At 39.3% G+C, this 15,455-nt stretch overlaps 1 protein-coding gene across 1 annotated transcript; it reads left to right on the top strand.

Annotated features, from left to right (window-relative positions):
- Positions 1-72: 72 nt before the first annotated feature.
- Positions 73-14,288, top strand: LOC144652275 (bifunctional polynucleotide phosphatase/kinase-like). Its single transcript, XM_078512312.1, has 17 exons — positions 73-330; positions 2,201-2,363; positions 4,314-4,393; positions 5,070-5,127; positions 5,253-5,273; positions 5,802-5,888; positions 6,613-6,684; positions 7,452-7,500; positions 7,667-7,734; positions 8,787-8,879; positions 9,271-9,339; positions 9,593-9,620; positions 10,018-10,079; positions 10,165-10,274; positions 10,807-10,894; positions 11,640-11,707; positions 13,038-14,288. Exons 2-17 carry the CDS (start codon positions 2,247-2,249, stop codon positions 13,195-13,197), a joined length of 1,230 nt encoding a protein of 409 aa, XP_078368438.1. The 5' UTR covers positions 73-330; positions 2,201-2,246; the 3' UTR covers positions 13,198-14,288.
- The last annotated feature ends 1,167 nt before the right edge of the window (positions 14,289-15,455 follow it).

Raw genomic sequence — 15,455 nt, 5'->3', positions numbered from 1 at the left:
ACGGACATTGAAACGTGGACTGCTGGAATAATGAAACAAAATTTTTCGTGACATTGTTTTATTAAGAGATCCTGGGCAATAACTTCCTTAACAACCATTCTTGATTTTCTGATTTTGAAGCGCGAAACTGAAGTCCTGACTTTAGAGGTTTCAGCGTTTCAGACAATCCAGCGTTCCCGAATCGAAACATTCCAGAGTTCCTGAAATTGAAACAGCGGTTGTATAAATCATCTGCGTATGTTGTGCAATCGTTGAAGATCTTGGGCAGTTTGATATACTGTATAAAAGCAGATAAAAGTAAACGCCGGTAAAACAACAGAAAAACTCAGGGTATGTAGCAAATACACATTTTTAATAATATTGATGCAGGGTGTCTTGTAAAAATAAGAAGTACGTGCAAGCTTGACCCTAATTCGTTCGAGGTCAACAACGTCCTTTCTACAAAATTTAACATAATCGATTATTACCGGTAAATGTTTACCTTTAGCCGTGGATGGATTTGCAATTTATTAAAATATTAAAGCCCAGGACTTATAACACGGTCATAAAGGTTTGAAAGGGCGTTTTCTTAGCGAAACAACAGCACCAAGACCCACCAATGTTCCTAAATGTGCTTATGTGAAAACGCTGTAAAAACAGACAAATGCTTTTGTCTTCTCGTTCCACAATGGCATTAATTCGTTTATTCTGGTTAAACAACTTTTAATACAAAACTCATCTCAGTTTAAATAGTTAATCAAATTAAATTTCCAAACAACTCTACAGTCGTAGGTGGAGATGACATGTCCCAGCCCTGGTCCTAAAGTAGATTTTTCAGAAGACGGGGGGAGGGGTGCATGCTACAATAGACCAGATGCTTCTATTCGGTAGATTTATAGACTAGCATTGGAGCAAAGTTTTCATTATGGGGTGTTAGTGAGTGAAATGGCCGAGTTAAGGGACAGGGACGGCGGAGCCGGGGGGGCTGGGGGGCTTTAGCCCCCCCCCCCACTTTTTCCGAAAAAATAAAGACTTTTAAGAGAAGAGTTTCTTAAGCCCCCCCCCCCACCTGAAAAACTGCTCCGCCGTCCCTGAGGGAGGGGGAGAGGGTGGAGGCCAGGGGGTCCACCTTCCTCCCCACCCTTTCCCCCTCCTTTTTCTTTCCACTTTCTCTTCTCCCCATCCCCAACCAGACAGCCTGTTCACAGGCTAGCGAGGTCTACACAATTAGAGTCAAGTTACTTGTTTTGATCGAGAATAAAGCTAAGTATCAATGCCGAAGTCAATGTAAGTCAACAATACAGAAGAAATTGGAAAAAAAATTCGGCTTGTTACACCTCTGCAGGCATATATGCCTAACCTGTTTGACATTGGTCCATGCAAAGATACCCCGTTTAAGACAAAAGGGTGAAATGTATACCCCGTTCAAGACAATAAAGCCTGAAAACCATACCCTATTGGGCCGCACGTCCCTGTTAAGCCCTATTGAGCATACCTGCCAACTCTCCAGATTTTCCCGGGAGTCTTCAAGTTTTTCATTAAATCTTTCGGAGAGTATTCAAACACTGTCTTAAATGATCTCCTTACAATGCAAAGATTTCTGAACATCTCCAGATTTTTGTACTTTGGGGGTTGGCAGGTATGAATAAGAGAGTGCCCCCCCCTCGGCTCCCTGGCCCAAACATTACTAAAGATGTTGAATGGTAAATTCAAGACATACAAGATGGCGACACTGACACCTTTTCTGTGAGCACAAGACTTTCTTAGCCTTGCAAAAGAAATTGAGAGTCTGTGAAGGCATCCCAGAAAAAATTGAGTCAAGGAGACCCCTGAAATTTGGCTAAAATTTAAAGGACCACTTGCCACCCCTTTTGTTTTTGGTGGTAAAAAAAAATGTAATTTATTTACCCACGTGACACGGAAGAGCTCGGGAGCTCGTTAAGATGTGTACGTGCATCAAGGTCGAATTAGAATTTGGAGTGTTGGTTTTTGTGGAGGGAGGAAAACTGGAGAACCCAGAGAAAAACCCTTGGAGCAAGGACGAGAACCAACAACAAACTCAACCCACGTATGCCGGAATCGAACCCGGACCACATTGGTGGGAGGCGAGCGCTCTTACCACTGCGTCATCCCTGCTCCCCTAAAAAGGTGGTAGTTTAGAATGGTATCTTTTAGGAAACAAGTAAAGCTTCAGCCATGCCCAAATTGGTCTCCTTTACAGGCTTACTCCAAACTTTCTGATAGACAGAGAAGTCAATAAAAAGAAAATGAATGGAAGAGACTTGTGTGGCAAGTCAAGCCAGCCATCAAAAGATGCAATATGGGAGGAAATACCAGGAAAGCTTCTCGTTTTTACTAGCAAAGGAGTTGTTGGAAGTTCAAAGGTAAACTGTTACAAACTATTGACTTCTTGTATTAAAATATTGCTTATAGCACTAATTAATATCAATATTAAATTCAACATTAATGTAATTTTTTAAAACATAGTACCGTAATGATTCGATTTAGTGCCCGGGGCGCTTATTTACTTTTTGCACCTCAAAGGAGGGCGCTTATTCGAGACAGGGCGCTTATTCGGGACAGGGCGCTTATTTAATTTTTCGAGAAAAAACCAAATGTTCAAAACAAAACTTAAATAAATATTAGCAAATGGTTGAAAGTTCAGCTACTTTTAAAAGAATTGTTCATTTAAGCAGTAACTATATACATACAGAACGGAAAAAGTTCATACGTTTATTTATTCGACGTCGATGACTTCAGTAGGGGCATTTATCCGCAAAAGGGGGCACTTATTAAAACAGGGGCACCTATAAGAATGGGGGCGCTTATTAGGATGGGGGCGCTTATTGGAATAGGGGCGCTTATTGACAAAAACACATTCGGAGGGGGGCGCTTATTATTATACACCCTTCATGCTATACCGTACCGTACCGCACCATGCCATACCATACCATCATACCATACCATACCATACCATATCATGCTATGCCATACCATACCATACTATGCCATACCATGCCATACCATTCCATACCATACCGTCATACCATACCATACCATACCATACCATACCATACCATGCCATGCCATACCATACCATCATACCATACCATACCATACCATGCCATGCCATACCATACCATCATACCATACCATACCATACCATACCATACCATGCCATGCCATACCATACCATCATACCATACCATACCATCATACCATACCATACCATACCATACCATCATACCATACCATACCATACCATACCATACCGTCATACCATACCATACCATACCATACCATGCCATGCCATGCCATACCATACCATGCCATGCCATACCATACCATCATACCATGCCATGCCATACCATACCATCATACCATACCATACCATACCATACCATACCATACCATACCATACCATCATACCATACCATACCATACGTACCATACTGTACCATACCATACCATACCATACCATACCTTACCATACCATACCTTACCATACCATACCATACCATACCATACCATCATACCATACCATACCATACGTACCATACTGTACCATACCATACCATACCTTACCATACCATACCATACCATACCATACGTACCATACTGTACCATACCATACCTTACCATACCATACCATACCATACCATACCATACCATACCATACCATACCATACCATACCATACGTACCATACTGTACCATACCATACCATACCATACCATACCATACCATACCATACGTACCATACTGTACCATACCATACCTTACCATACCATACCATACCATACGTACCATACTGTACCATACCATACCTTATCATACCGTACCATATCATATTCTTAGGGTGATTAAACACCAAAAAATATACATTTTCTAACTTCGATTTAAAAGAGTACATAATGTAAGTCATGTGTACTGAAATTGGTGAAAAATTATAGGGACAGCGTCAGGAAAAGTCTTCTACGTTTTTGTGTAAACTATGCTACAATTATAAGGGTACACTCACTGATCAACAAAAAACCTTTGAACAATAATAGAAACCGATAAATTCATTCTTCAAGTGTGAATAAACCGTGATCAATGGATTTTAAGAACTTTTCTTTCAAGCAAAACTGTGAAACTTGAAACCATGGGCCCGACTTTTTCAGGTTTGAGGCCACCTCTTTTCTGCAGTCCGTAGCCACACCAGTTTCTTGCATTGTTTTCGACAAGTACAGCACATTTAAGCAAGGCCAGGGCATAATTAATTCATTAGATTTTCAAGTAGCACTAGATGTTGGCGACACTGCCCATTTGAATACTTAGTTAACGTTTGATTAGATTGCAGGTTTTGATCTTGACCACACCCTAATTGACACCCAAACTGGAAAGGTTTTCTCTCCATCACCTACAGACTGGAGGTAAAAAAACTTCTGAAATACAGTTATTTTTCTATAAAACAGTCCATACGTAATAAAATAAAGTAAAACAATTTACACATCGTTTATCTTTGGTGTGCTATGTTTTTTCGAGAAACGTTTTTTAAGTACAACATTTGTGAGTCGCTTCCAGAAGAGGGAAAGTGAACAGGGCATACAGTTTCAACACCGACGAATTTTACCCAAAAAAATACCTCGCTTCATTTCTTCGCCAGTACCACTATCAATTGCCGGGACAAGGGAAGTTTTGGAGGAGATATAAATTCGCGCATCTGAATTATTGCCGAAGCTACGCGCTCTTTAGAGCGAGAAACACATCCCTGGCGTCACAAAGTTGAAATAGAGCGATCGAGTATAGGAGTCTTTGTCAACGTTTCAAGCAAGGGTGTTTGCGTGAAATGTGAATTAAGGGTTTTTCTCGTGAAACTTAAACTGCCAGTTGGCCGTGTTTTTCTGGTCCCCTCAAAATAATGTGAAAAATAATAAACTGCAAAACGAAATGACCGTTTTTATATTTTCTGTGAAGAAACCAGCATTCGAGTCATAAAACGGATAAGGATAAAACGGATAATAAACGGATAAGGATTAGAATAAAACGGTCAAGTGTGACCACTTAAATTTAAGATTATTTGAGCAGTGCTTTTTATTTGGTCTGCAGAATGTTCCTTCCCCATGTTGTACCGAAGTTGAAAGAACTATGGACAAGTGGCTACAAGGTATTTAATGTGGAAAAAGTTTCAAGAAAAAATCTTAAGAAAACCTAACATTAAACCATTTGCTTTGAACCGACGTTTCTTGTATAATTGTTTCTTGACACTGTTTTGTTTTTGTTTATTTTCAGATTGTTGTTTTCACAAATCAGGTACAAAGATGCAATGGTGTTCTTACCTTATTACATATATAGTTCCAAATAGTGTAGCGCCCACCCCACTCCGAAAGTTAAAATTTCATAGTTGTTAGAAAATCCCCGAAAAGTAGCGACGAAAGAAACTACGATCCAAAAGTGGTTACCTTACCTTGATCTTTTTCGGTTTTGAAAAAAAATGGAAATACGTGATATGGGTAACGTCTGTATCAAAAAATAAAGATCCAAGGACAATATATAAATATAAAAATCCGTTGTTTCTTCGAATTTTATTTTTTTTCCGTTGGGTCGGTTCATGAATATTGGACCATGTACGTATTATAATAGTAAGCCAATCAAAGGTCAAAGAACGCAAGTCGCTTGTACAATAATTAACCCTTCAAAAACAATCATGTTCGGTTGAGAATTTCTTTTTAACTATTTTTTTCATCTGATCTCCGTTGTGAACCAAGGCAAAAGAAAACCCAACTACATTGTTTATTTTTTCAACTTATAAACGTATCTTATACTGTCTTTCATATTCAGCTTACCTTGAATTTAAACATGCAAAATAAAGAGGATTTTAAAACAAAAACTGAGAGTATAGCAGATCATCTGGATGTGCCAGTACAGGTAGAGTTTATGTGTTTAGTTGTTGACCATTGAGCTCCCAAGAGTGATGAGTATCTATCTTCTCCTATTGATATCAATAATGAATATGTTGTCAAACAGATGAGTGATGAATCAGGTCATCAACTTGGGATTGCCTCACCTCCCTCCCCCTCCTCTCCCTTGTTCAGTGTTGAGCTTCCAGCAAACTTGCACAAGAGTGTAAAGTGAGTTTCCAACAATGTTAAGAGGCCTCTTCATACAGTTGTAAATTGTGGTTATCGAGTTGAGTTCAAAACTCACCATAATTCAACTTCAACTTTATCCAACCCTCCCAGTTTCTTTTGTCTTGGGTTGTATATTCTCAGCTCCACCTTAGACTAAAATCTTAAACATTTGGTTAGTATACAACAGGTGTTACCAAATTTTCCACCTCGCTCATAACAGTAGTCCTCTATTTAGAACATCAACATGATTCAATGCGTTCCAACTATTTTGTGATTGATGAAGATGAAGTTTTCAACATGACACGAGCATGGGACATGAGCGCCCAACCGGTATCTGGGAGGCCATGGGTTCGATTCCCGTCGGGGACTCAGAATTTTTCTTTGTCCCATGCTCGTGTCATGTTGAAAACTTCATTTTCATTATTTATTACCGAGCTTAAAATTTACCATCTCTATTACTTACTATTTTGTGATTAGATCGTTCAATGAAACTTTTTTTTTTTCAAAACAATCATTTATAGGTGCTTATTGCGCCAGGAGAAAATGAATATCGTAAGCCAGTCTCTGGAATGTGGAAATACCTGCTTGAAAAGGTAAATTATTGTGGCACAAGGAACGTTATCACTGCTACATCTCATTTAATCCTCTGCCAGAGAGTCGTTTGATTTTCATACCGAAATATTCACTAATAGAAAAAGAGGGAGAGTAGTCTAATTGTTAAATAGAAACACGAGTGGAAGTTTGTGAGAACGAGGAATGCTGTGGCAGCAAAAACCGTTAGCGAATATTCAGTGTTTCTACAGCTTTTTCGAGTTCTCCCAATCATTCACAAGTGTTTCTGCTACTTGCTAGTTCTCTGTTACGGCCCCCCGAGGGGGGGGGGGGGGGGGGGGGGGTACTCAAAAACGTTTTATACGGGGAGGCTCCGCCACGAGTTCTAACCCCTTACCCTTTTATATACCATTTTGACAGAAATTGTACCCCTTTCATATACATTTAACTGAAAAAGGGTACCCCTTTCATATACCTAAAAGACAAACAGGACGTTTTCTTGCCTTTTTTTATGTAGCGCTTAATAAAATAAAATAATACAGCCATAAATTGCGTCTGTTCGAAATATTTTAATTAAAGGCCCTTTTAAATACCTAAGTGACAGTTTTCCATACCCTTTCATATACCTAAACTCGTGAAATCCCTACCCTTTTATATACCTGAAGCCTCGGAGCCTCCCCGTATAGGCCATTATAGGGAGTACCCCTTTACGGCTTTAAGGATGTTTTCTAATCATGTTCAGTACATATATCATCTGGACTAAATCTGTAGACTTATTTGAGTCTTGGTTCTTCTCATTTTCTTGCAGGCTAACGATGGCATAGCAGTAGAACTGAAAGATAGCTTTTATGTTGGAGGTGAGGTGTTAAAGTGGCTGAACTGTACTACTTGAAAAACTGAACTTCTTAAACTACTAGGAGGCATTAGGCCACAGTGTTCTTTTTGATTTTGCTATTGAACAAGATAATTGAAAAATATAAATGTTACCGCACAATTGATGGAGATCTACGTTCTGTCACGCAGATGCTGCTGGACGAGTAGCGAACTGGGCTCCAGGGAAAAACATGGACTTTTCATGCTCTGATAGGACGGTAAGTTGTATGTCTTATCAACTTGTGTAACCTAAAAGTAGACCTGGAGCTTCCTAGGAAAGTCTTTAATACTGAGGCCGACCTGCTTTTTACAGGAACAAAGACTGAACAGAATGTGTTTCACTTGATTTGCCGAAAACACATAAGGGGAACCTTACACTTTTTATTGCATAATAATAATCGGCATCCGTCGGTCAAGGTTGACCATGGGTAGCATCCTAGTTGTCTGCTTGGCTGGAGCAGCGGCGTCTGTGGCTGCCGAGACCGATGCGGGAGTGACAGTCTTTGTTACAGAGGCTGCATCTGTGCTCTGTCTCTGGTCTGTCGAGGCTGTCACTTTGTTTTCTGCGGACCTGTCTCTCTGTGGCGGCTTGAGTCAGCTTCTCCTCACCTGATTTGAGGTATTTGGCTAGGGCTTCTCTCCACTTGAACCGGTTGGCTGCTAGGCTCTCCCAGGTCTCTGTGTTGATGTCTACAGCCTTCATATCGCGCTTTACGACGTCGCGGTATCGCAGCTGTGGGCGCCCGATGGGTCTTTTTCTACAGGCCAGCTCTCCATACAGGAGGTCTTTTGGGATGCGGCCATCTGGCATGCGGTGGACGTGTCCTAGTCAACGGAGTCTGCGCTGTCTGAGCAGTGTGAATATGCTGGGCAGACCTGCGCGAGACAGGACATCAGTGTTTGTGTGTTTATTGCAATAAACACACAAAAGCTACTTACAATATTACACACAAAAAAAACGAATTACAATAGTTATTTAGTCATCTACGCATTTACGCACAAGACAACACGACACAATTAACAATAGTTTCCACGAAAATTAATAAAGCAATCGGGTATTACAAAAACAAGTAGACAAGTATATCAACAAGGGGTACCTTACACGTTAAGTATTCGTTAATGAGCTCGTCACGGAGATTAATGAGAATATTGACCTTGGTCAGTTTTCGTTTTAACCAATCAAAATGGTGGATTCGGTAGCGTCCAGACTCCATGGTGTGATAACGAATTAAGGTATTGTTGATAATAGTGCTGTATTTGTTTCCCTTAGTTTGCAGTGAACATCGGAATTGACTTCTTCACTCCAGAAGAATTCTTCCTAAATCAGAAACCAGCACCATTCGAGTGGCCGGCCTTTGATCCAGTAAGTCGCTAGCGATCCTTTCACACTTATTTTATTCTATGTAAGCGATTCGTTAGGGTGCTCTCATTTATGTATTTATTTAAAGGGTTACACAAATCATAAAGACTGAAGCTGACAATACAAGAACTATTGACAATTACTTAACAATAGTTGGTCCACCTGAATGCATCTTTATCACTTAATGTCAAATGGCGTTCGACTTTCTTCGCCGATTTCAATTTAACTACTCTAGATCTGTAAAATTGTCCCATCGAACACAATTTATCAGCCCAGGTTTGCCAAATCACATTACTAAAAACTGTTTTTTAAGAACTTAAAGAAATTATGATACATTAACATAGCAAAGCGTTTTCTTTCCCAGTCTTAATCGTATATGCAATTGTTCTGGCAGAGATTGTTAGATCCCAATAAGCCGTTATTAAGTCCACCGACTTCAAAATTACAGTTGGATTGCCAAGAGGTATGGCTTACCTTCCTCTTTTATTTTACAACTTGTTTTTTGTGTTGGCAATTTAATTTAGTCAACAGCCATTTAAGAGTTCCCGTTATATTTTGTTTGACTTTTTTTCTTACATTGTTCATAATGTGTTGTTAGTCAACTTATTTTTTGCTTCTTTTAATATAATGATCTTTAGTCGCTCTTACCGACATATTTCAGGACTCTTCCGTTGGCTAATACATTCTTTTGTATCAAATTTTCAATTATGTTTCAGGTCATAGTAATGGTTGGTTATCCTTCTTGTAAGTACACTGCATGGCCGTTTATTTTTTGATATCGTAATTACCATTATCTAGCCCTAGGTAACAAAATAAGCCATTTCCTTTCCCTTTGAAGTTCTACTTTAATCGTTAATCTCTCCTGCACAGTATTTTTGCAGGGTTCACACATCAATATGTTATAAAAAAAAACTTTCTATGACCTTAAATAAGAGAAGGGGATATAACCTAAAGTTAGAATTAGTCAACAGCAAAAGAGTTGAGTTACTTATTGTATTTTACCAGGTTGTTTCCACCCTCCCCTACCCTAGCCCATATAAGCACCCTGAAAAGGGAAATTGGATGTTCAACAACACAAGAAAACCTCGACGTTATGTACGTTACTAACGTGATTTAATAACTATGTGATTATTCCATTCAGGTGGAAAAACGACTTTTGTAAAAGAACACCTTGTTCCTCGGGGATATATTCCTTTAGACGAGGTAAACTTTGAGGTGTCTATTACATTGTTTATATAAAACTCATTTCCAAGGGTATATTCACATTAGTTCTATTCATCTACTCTAGGACCAATTTGAAACATGGGAAGAATGTTTGTCTGCTTGCAATGAAGCGCTTTCTCGTGGACAAGGTGTGGTTATAGACAGCGCTAATCCTGACCGCGAAACTAGGAAAAGGTAAGTATTAAAGAATTTAAATTTCTTGACATCAAACCTCCAGACGGTAATCAAATTTGACAATTTTTTTACAGGGCAGTTTCAGAAAAAAAATAAAAACTTTCGGATATTTATATCACATTCTTTTCTTTTCTACCACATTGACTTGGAATCACACTGACTCGAGCCCAGAGTCTCCAGGTCGTCAGTCAGCGATAAGTCACTGGGACGAGCCGTTACGAGGACTCGGCAGACCCTGGGCCATTGCTTGTCCCTCCTAATAGCCGGCAAAGATTACAACAAAGAGATTTAAAACGTTTGAATTTCCTTTGTTCCAAGAGCCACTTGTTCTTCGTGCCCAGGCTGTGCCGGGTCTGGGGACCAGTCTTTGCGCTTGAGATCACTAGTGCTAGCTTCCTTGATCAAACAGTCCATCAGGCTTGCATGGTCTTGTTAAACCGGAAAAACATCGCATTAAAACTATCCTCCATCCGCTCCCTTTACTTAGTGGCAAAAACCGTTAAGGTGAATGCTTTTTGATTTTTTTTTACAGATATATTAACTGTGCCAAACAGGCCCAGGCGTCCGTGCGATGTTTTCATTTTGAAGTGTCGTTTGATCTTGCGCAGCATAACGATAAGGTAACATCGCTACAAATCAAAGCTCAATGTCAGTTTGTACTGATTTTCCTTGACTTGAATTTTAAACAACAACATAATGTTACAACGAACTCTATGGCAGTAAAATACACTTCTCATCTGGTAAATATCGTACTAATCTCGCTTAAAGGAGAAGTTTACTCCAGAATGGCCATTTATTTTCTTTACGCTAATAAAAAGTTTACACAAAGATATGTTACTCACCAAAATTTCAGCCTCCAACGTTCGCTATAACCCTACGAAATCGTTCCCAAAACTCGACAACTGAACGCTGCCATCTTGGAGCTGGTAATGTATGCGTGACGTCAAAGAGCTCAGCCTGAAGTTTGGCGGGAAAATTTTAATAGGCGAAACTCCTTGTTTTTTGTATTTTTTGGAGCTCTGTTTGAGCAAAATGGAGCTGCACAAACAGGCATTTTGACAAACAAACGCCACCTCGAAGAAACAAGGTTTTCGGCGTTCAGTTGTCGAGTTTTGGAAAAGATTTCTTAGGGTTATAGCGCACGTTGGAGGCTGAACTTTTGGTGAATAACATATCTTTGTGTAAACTTTTCATTGGCGTAAAGAAAGTAAATGGCCATTCTGGAGTGAACTTCTCCTTTAAACTTATTACAAGTTGTTCCGCTAAACTGTCGTCAGTTATAATTTAATCTCGCCTCTACAATTGTGAAGTTCGTTTTAATGCAAAAACTAGACGTATAATTGATTGAAATATCATTGAATGCAGATTCGATGGATGACTACCTGTGACAAGAAGTATGAACATGATAATGGCAACAAATTTACAGAGTACAGGTAAATACTGATTACTGTACTGTAATGTAACACGCTGTAAAAAAAAAGGAAATATTAGTGACATTACCAAGTTTAAAAGCGTTTGCAAGTAAAACAACCAAATTATAAACTATGAAATATCGTGGAACTTTTACTTCCCTCCCCCCCCCCCCCGGTTATACCTGTAGGTCCATCTACCTGGAAACAAAAAAGTACATGCGGTTATAAGCCCCCCCCCCCGGACATAAGCCCCCCTCTGCCGGATGACAGTACTGAACAGGGCGAAATGTTGCTTTATTATGCGTTTTTAACCTAAAAACGTATTTCCATCAATACTCCCGTGGCTCGTTTCTAAACGTTTTTTTTTATTCCGCTTATTTGCCCTCCCGGATATAAGCCCCTCCGCTTATACCGCAATGATTCGATTTAGCGCCCGGGGCGCTTATTTACTTTTGGCACCGCGAGGGAGGGCGCTTATTCGAGACAGGGCGCTTATTCGGGACAGGGCGCTTATTTAATTTTTTGAGAAACAGCCAAATTTATCTAACAATACAGAAACTGTTACAGTTAGAAATTGTTAAAAGTTCAGTTACTGTTAAAATAATTGTTCATTTTAGCAGTAAAGATATTCATGAACTGTACGGTGGACGTTCAGGAGTTTATCTAGTTGACGTCAATGACTTCAGTAGGGCCAGTTATCCACAATAGGGGCACTTATTAGAATATAGGTGCTTATATGAATGGGGGCGCTAATTAGACTGGGGGCGCTAATTGGAATAGGGGCGCTTATTTACAAAAACACATTCGAAGGGGGGCGCTTATTCACAAGGGGGCGCTTATTGGAAGGAGGGCGCTAAATCGAATCATTACGGTAAGCCCACCCAAAACCCCTTACGAAGTTGTATAAGCCCAGGGCTTATAACCGGAATTTTACGGTATTTTTGAAACCTAATGGAGGACATTTTGCTTACATGTTGCTTATTTGATTTTTATTATCCTTCAAATAATTTAACGCGAGACCGCTTTTCTTTTGGAGACCGGCCTATTTTCATTTTCAAAGTAATTTTGTACGTGTTCAAAAACATTGCTAGTCTGTCCAAAATATTGATTATTGTCAAATTGATCAATTCAGTCGGGACGAATGACTTACCGTGCGAACGTGTTACGCAAAGTTTGAAAACTGGGGAATATCACTTGGGGGATATCTGATATTCCCCAGTTCGGTTTGCTTCAGGTGACGTGTGTAGACCAATCACGTGCAAGAAAATATAATTGATAGAATCTCGTAGCTGGTCTTTACTTTATTGCTCTTTGATTTCATATCTTGTTACTTTGTTCGCTTCTCTTTCAGATCTTCCTTTGAAGAACCAAGTTGTGACGAAGGGTTTGAAGAGATTGTTAAAGTCAATTTTATACCAAAGTTCAAGGAAGAGAGGATCAAGGAGTTGTACATGCAGTTTCTTTATGAAGGATTACCTGCTGAATATTTCTGGGAGGCAGACAATTCGTAAACGATCGATGTCATTGGTAACCAAGCTTTTCGAAATGGACGCTGCATTTCTGCTCTAGTTTAGGCCTGGACTAGATCCAAACTCATTCTCGTCCCAAGAGCGGCTTGTTCTTCTTAGCCGACGGAGCCTGTGTACAAGAAACAAGTGGCTCTGGCGACACATGTTTTGATTGGCTATAATTTAACAAAGGGAGTTTCAAATCTAGCCAATCAAATCAACCGTTTTAAACTCTATAACAAAGGTATTTTAAAACGGTTCATTTGATTGGCTTTTCCTTTTGTTCAATCCAGCCAATCAAATCATGTCCCCAAAGTCACTTGTCTTGTTTCTCGTGCACAGGCTTCGCTGGCTGAAAGGGACAAGCGTTTCGGGGACGAGAATAGATAAGACTTTTCTCGTCCATTTGTTTTTCTTTTGCGTTTATGCTAATCTGACTGCCAAGCCTCGTTAGCATGTGCAAAGAACAAAAAAAAATTGAACCTGGAGCGTGGATTGGCTGGCAGATAAGCATGAACACACAAAAAAAGCAAATGGATGAGAAAGGTCTATAAGTAGAAACTGTGCTCTGATTGTTGATCGAAATTATGCCTAGATAAGGCGATTATCAGAATTAATTCCAATTTACGCTTAGGTTAGGGATAGAAATAGGGTGATCTATTATAGTTGTGACAGCTAAGAAAGAGACCTTAAATTCACTGTGATGATCATTTATCACTTTCATATACATCCGCAGTTCATATTTGAATCATTTCATATACCGTATTTATTCGATTAAGCGCCCTGGGCACTTATTACATTTTTGGACCTTGAGAGTGGGCGCTTGTTCGAGGCTGGGCGCTTATTAACTTTCTCTACCTTCAGGGTGGGCGCTTATTCGAGGTTGGGCGCTTAATCGAATAAATACGGTACATTACACCAAAGAGACTTATATTTCAAAATTTCGATGATTTGGCGGAACATGGTGATGTAGTGGAGAGAGGGCTGTTACCACACCAGAGGTCCTGGATGGTCACGTGATTTTAAATAAAAAATTTCGATGATAGTGAAAAAATTGTGAGAAAAAAAGTGTCGCTAAAATGGCATTGACCATTTACACAAAGAAGACGTGCCACACAGACGGATTCCCGGCTCTGGTGACTTGAAACAACAGCCGGGAATTCGTCTGTGTTGGCAGACAAACATGAACAATGCATAACATAAACAGGGATAATAAAGTAGTGAATATAAGATGACATTTAAAAAATTCTTCACCTGGTTTACTGGTAGTCAAGCAACAATCACACGAAACGCAACTTCTGATATTTATTATGTACAATTCTTTTGGCTATTTTGGACAACGTTTTCTATTAACTTTCCTAATTACCTTACAAGATCATATTTTATGAAAATTAAATTAATTACTATGGGTAAAAATCTATTTAGCCTGCGGGAGGCTTACTAATATAGGTCAAGTAAAGGGGCGGGACTATAAAATGGAGGAGAAACTTTTGTTCAAGTTGTCGAGACTTGTAGTGTCATATTTGTAACATTTGTTTCTAATGTTTGAATGCACTTGTGCTAAATCAGTTACCGAGGGTAAAAGTGTCATCTTTATTTTTTTTACACCATACTGATACATGTGCAGATTGGTAAAAAAAAAGCGGGTTGCAAGATTTAACAGAAATGTAGATCTCCGTTAGGCCATGTAATGATGACTAAAAGCAAGCAAAACAGGAAGCACAACATCAACAACACATGCAAATTAGGAAAATCACGTTCTAGGCGTGTTTCTGGAACTCTGTGTTGTTATAAATCCGCTAAAACAACGAACATCGTACATACAGTAGAACCCGATTTCTTGAACCTTCAAAGGAAATGAAAATTTATTCGAGAAATCAAAAATTGAAGTGTGCGACTGTGGGAAGGGAAACAATTTTTGGTTCAAGCTTTCAGGAGGTGTAAGAATTCGAGAGTTAAAAAAATTAGGACTCCACTGTATTTTCTACAATAAATAAATAAAGTATTTCTAACGTGTTTTGCTGTAAGTTGATTGTCTAATAAACTGAAACAGGCCATATAACAAGAAAGGCACTCCTTCTCTGCAACCTCTGTTTTTATTTGTTTATAACAAGCACTACCTTAATTGTTTTAGGGCATTCTGTTGTCTGTTTCTCTGGTGTGTATCTCGTAATTCATAACCAACATTAAACGATCGCGCTGATATCAAAAAACACACACGATGAATTACTTCCTTCATTTATATCCAACGTGCTCAAATT

Source organism: Oculina patagonica, chromosome 4 (genome assembly GCF_052425735.1).
Source record: "Oculina patagonica isolate OP01 chromosome 4, crgOcupat, whole genome shotgun sequence".
Classification (NCBI taxonomy): Eukaryota; Metazoa; Cnidaria; class Anthozoa; order Scleractinia; family Oculinidae; genus Oculina; species Oculina patagonica.
The sequence above is the reverse complement of the archived record's forward strand: the minus strand, read 5'-3'. Positions and strand labels throughout refer to the sequence as shown.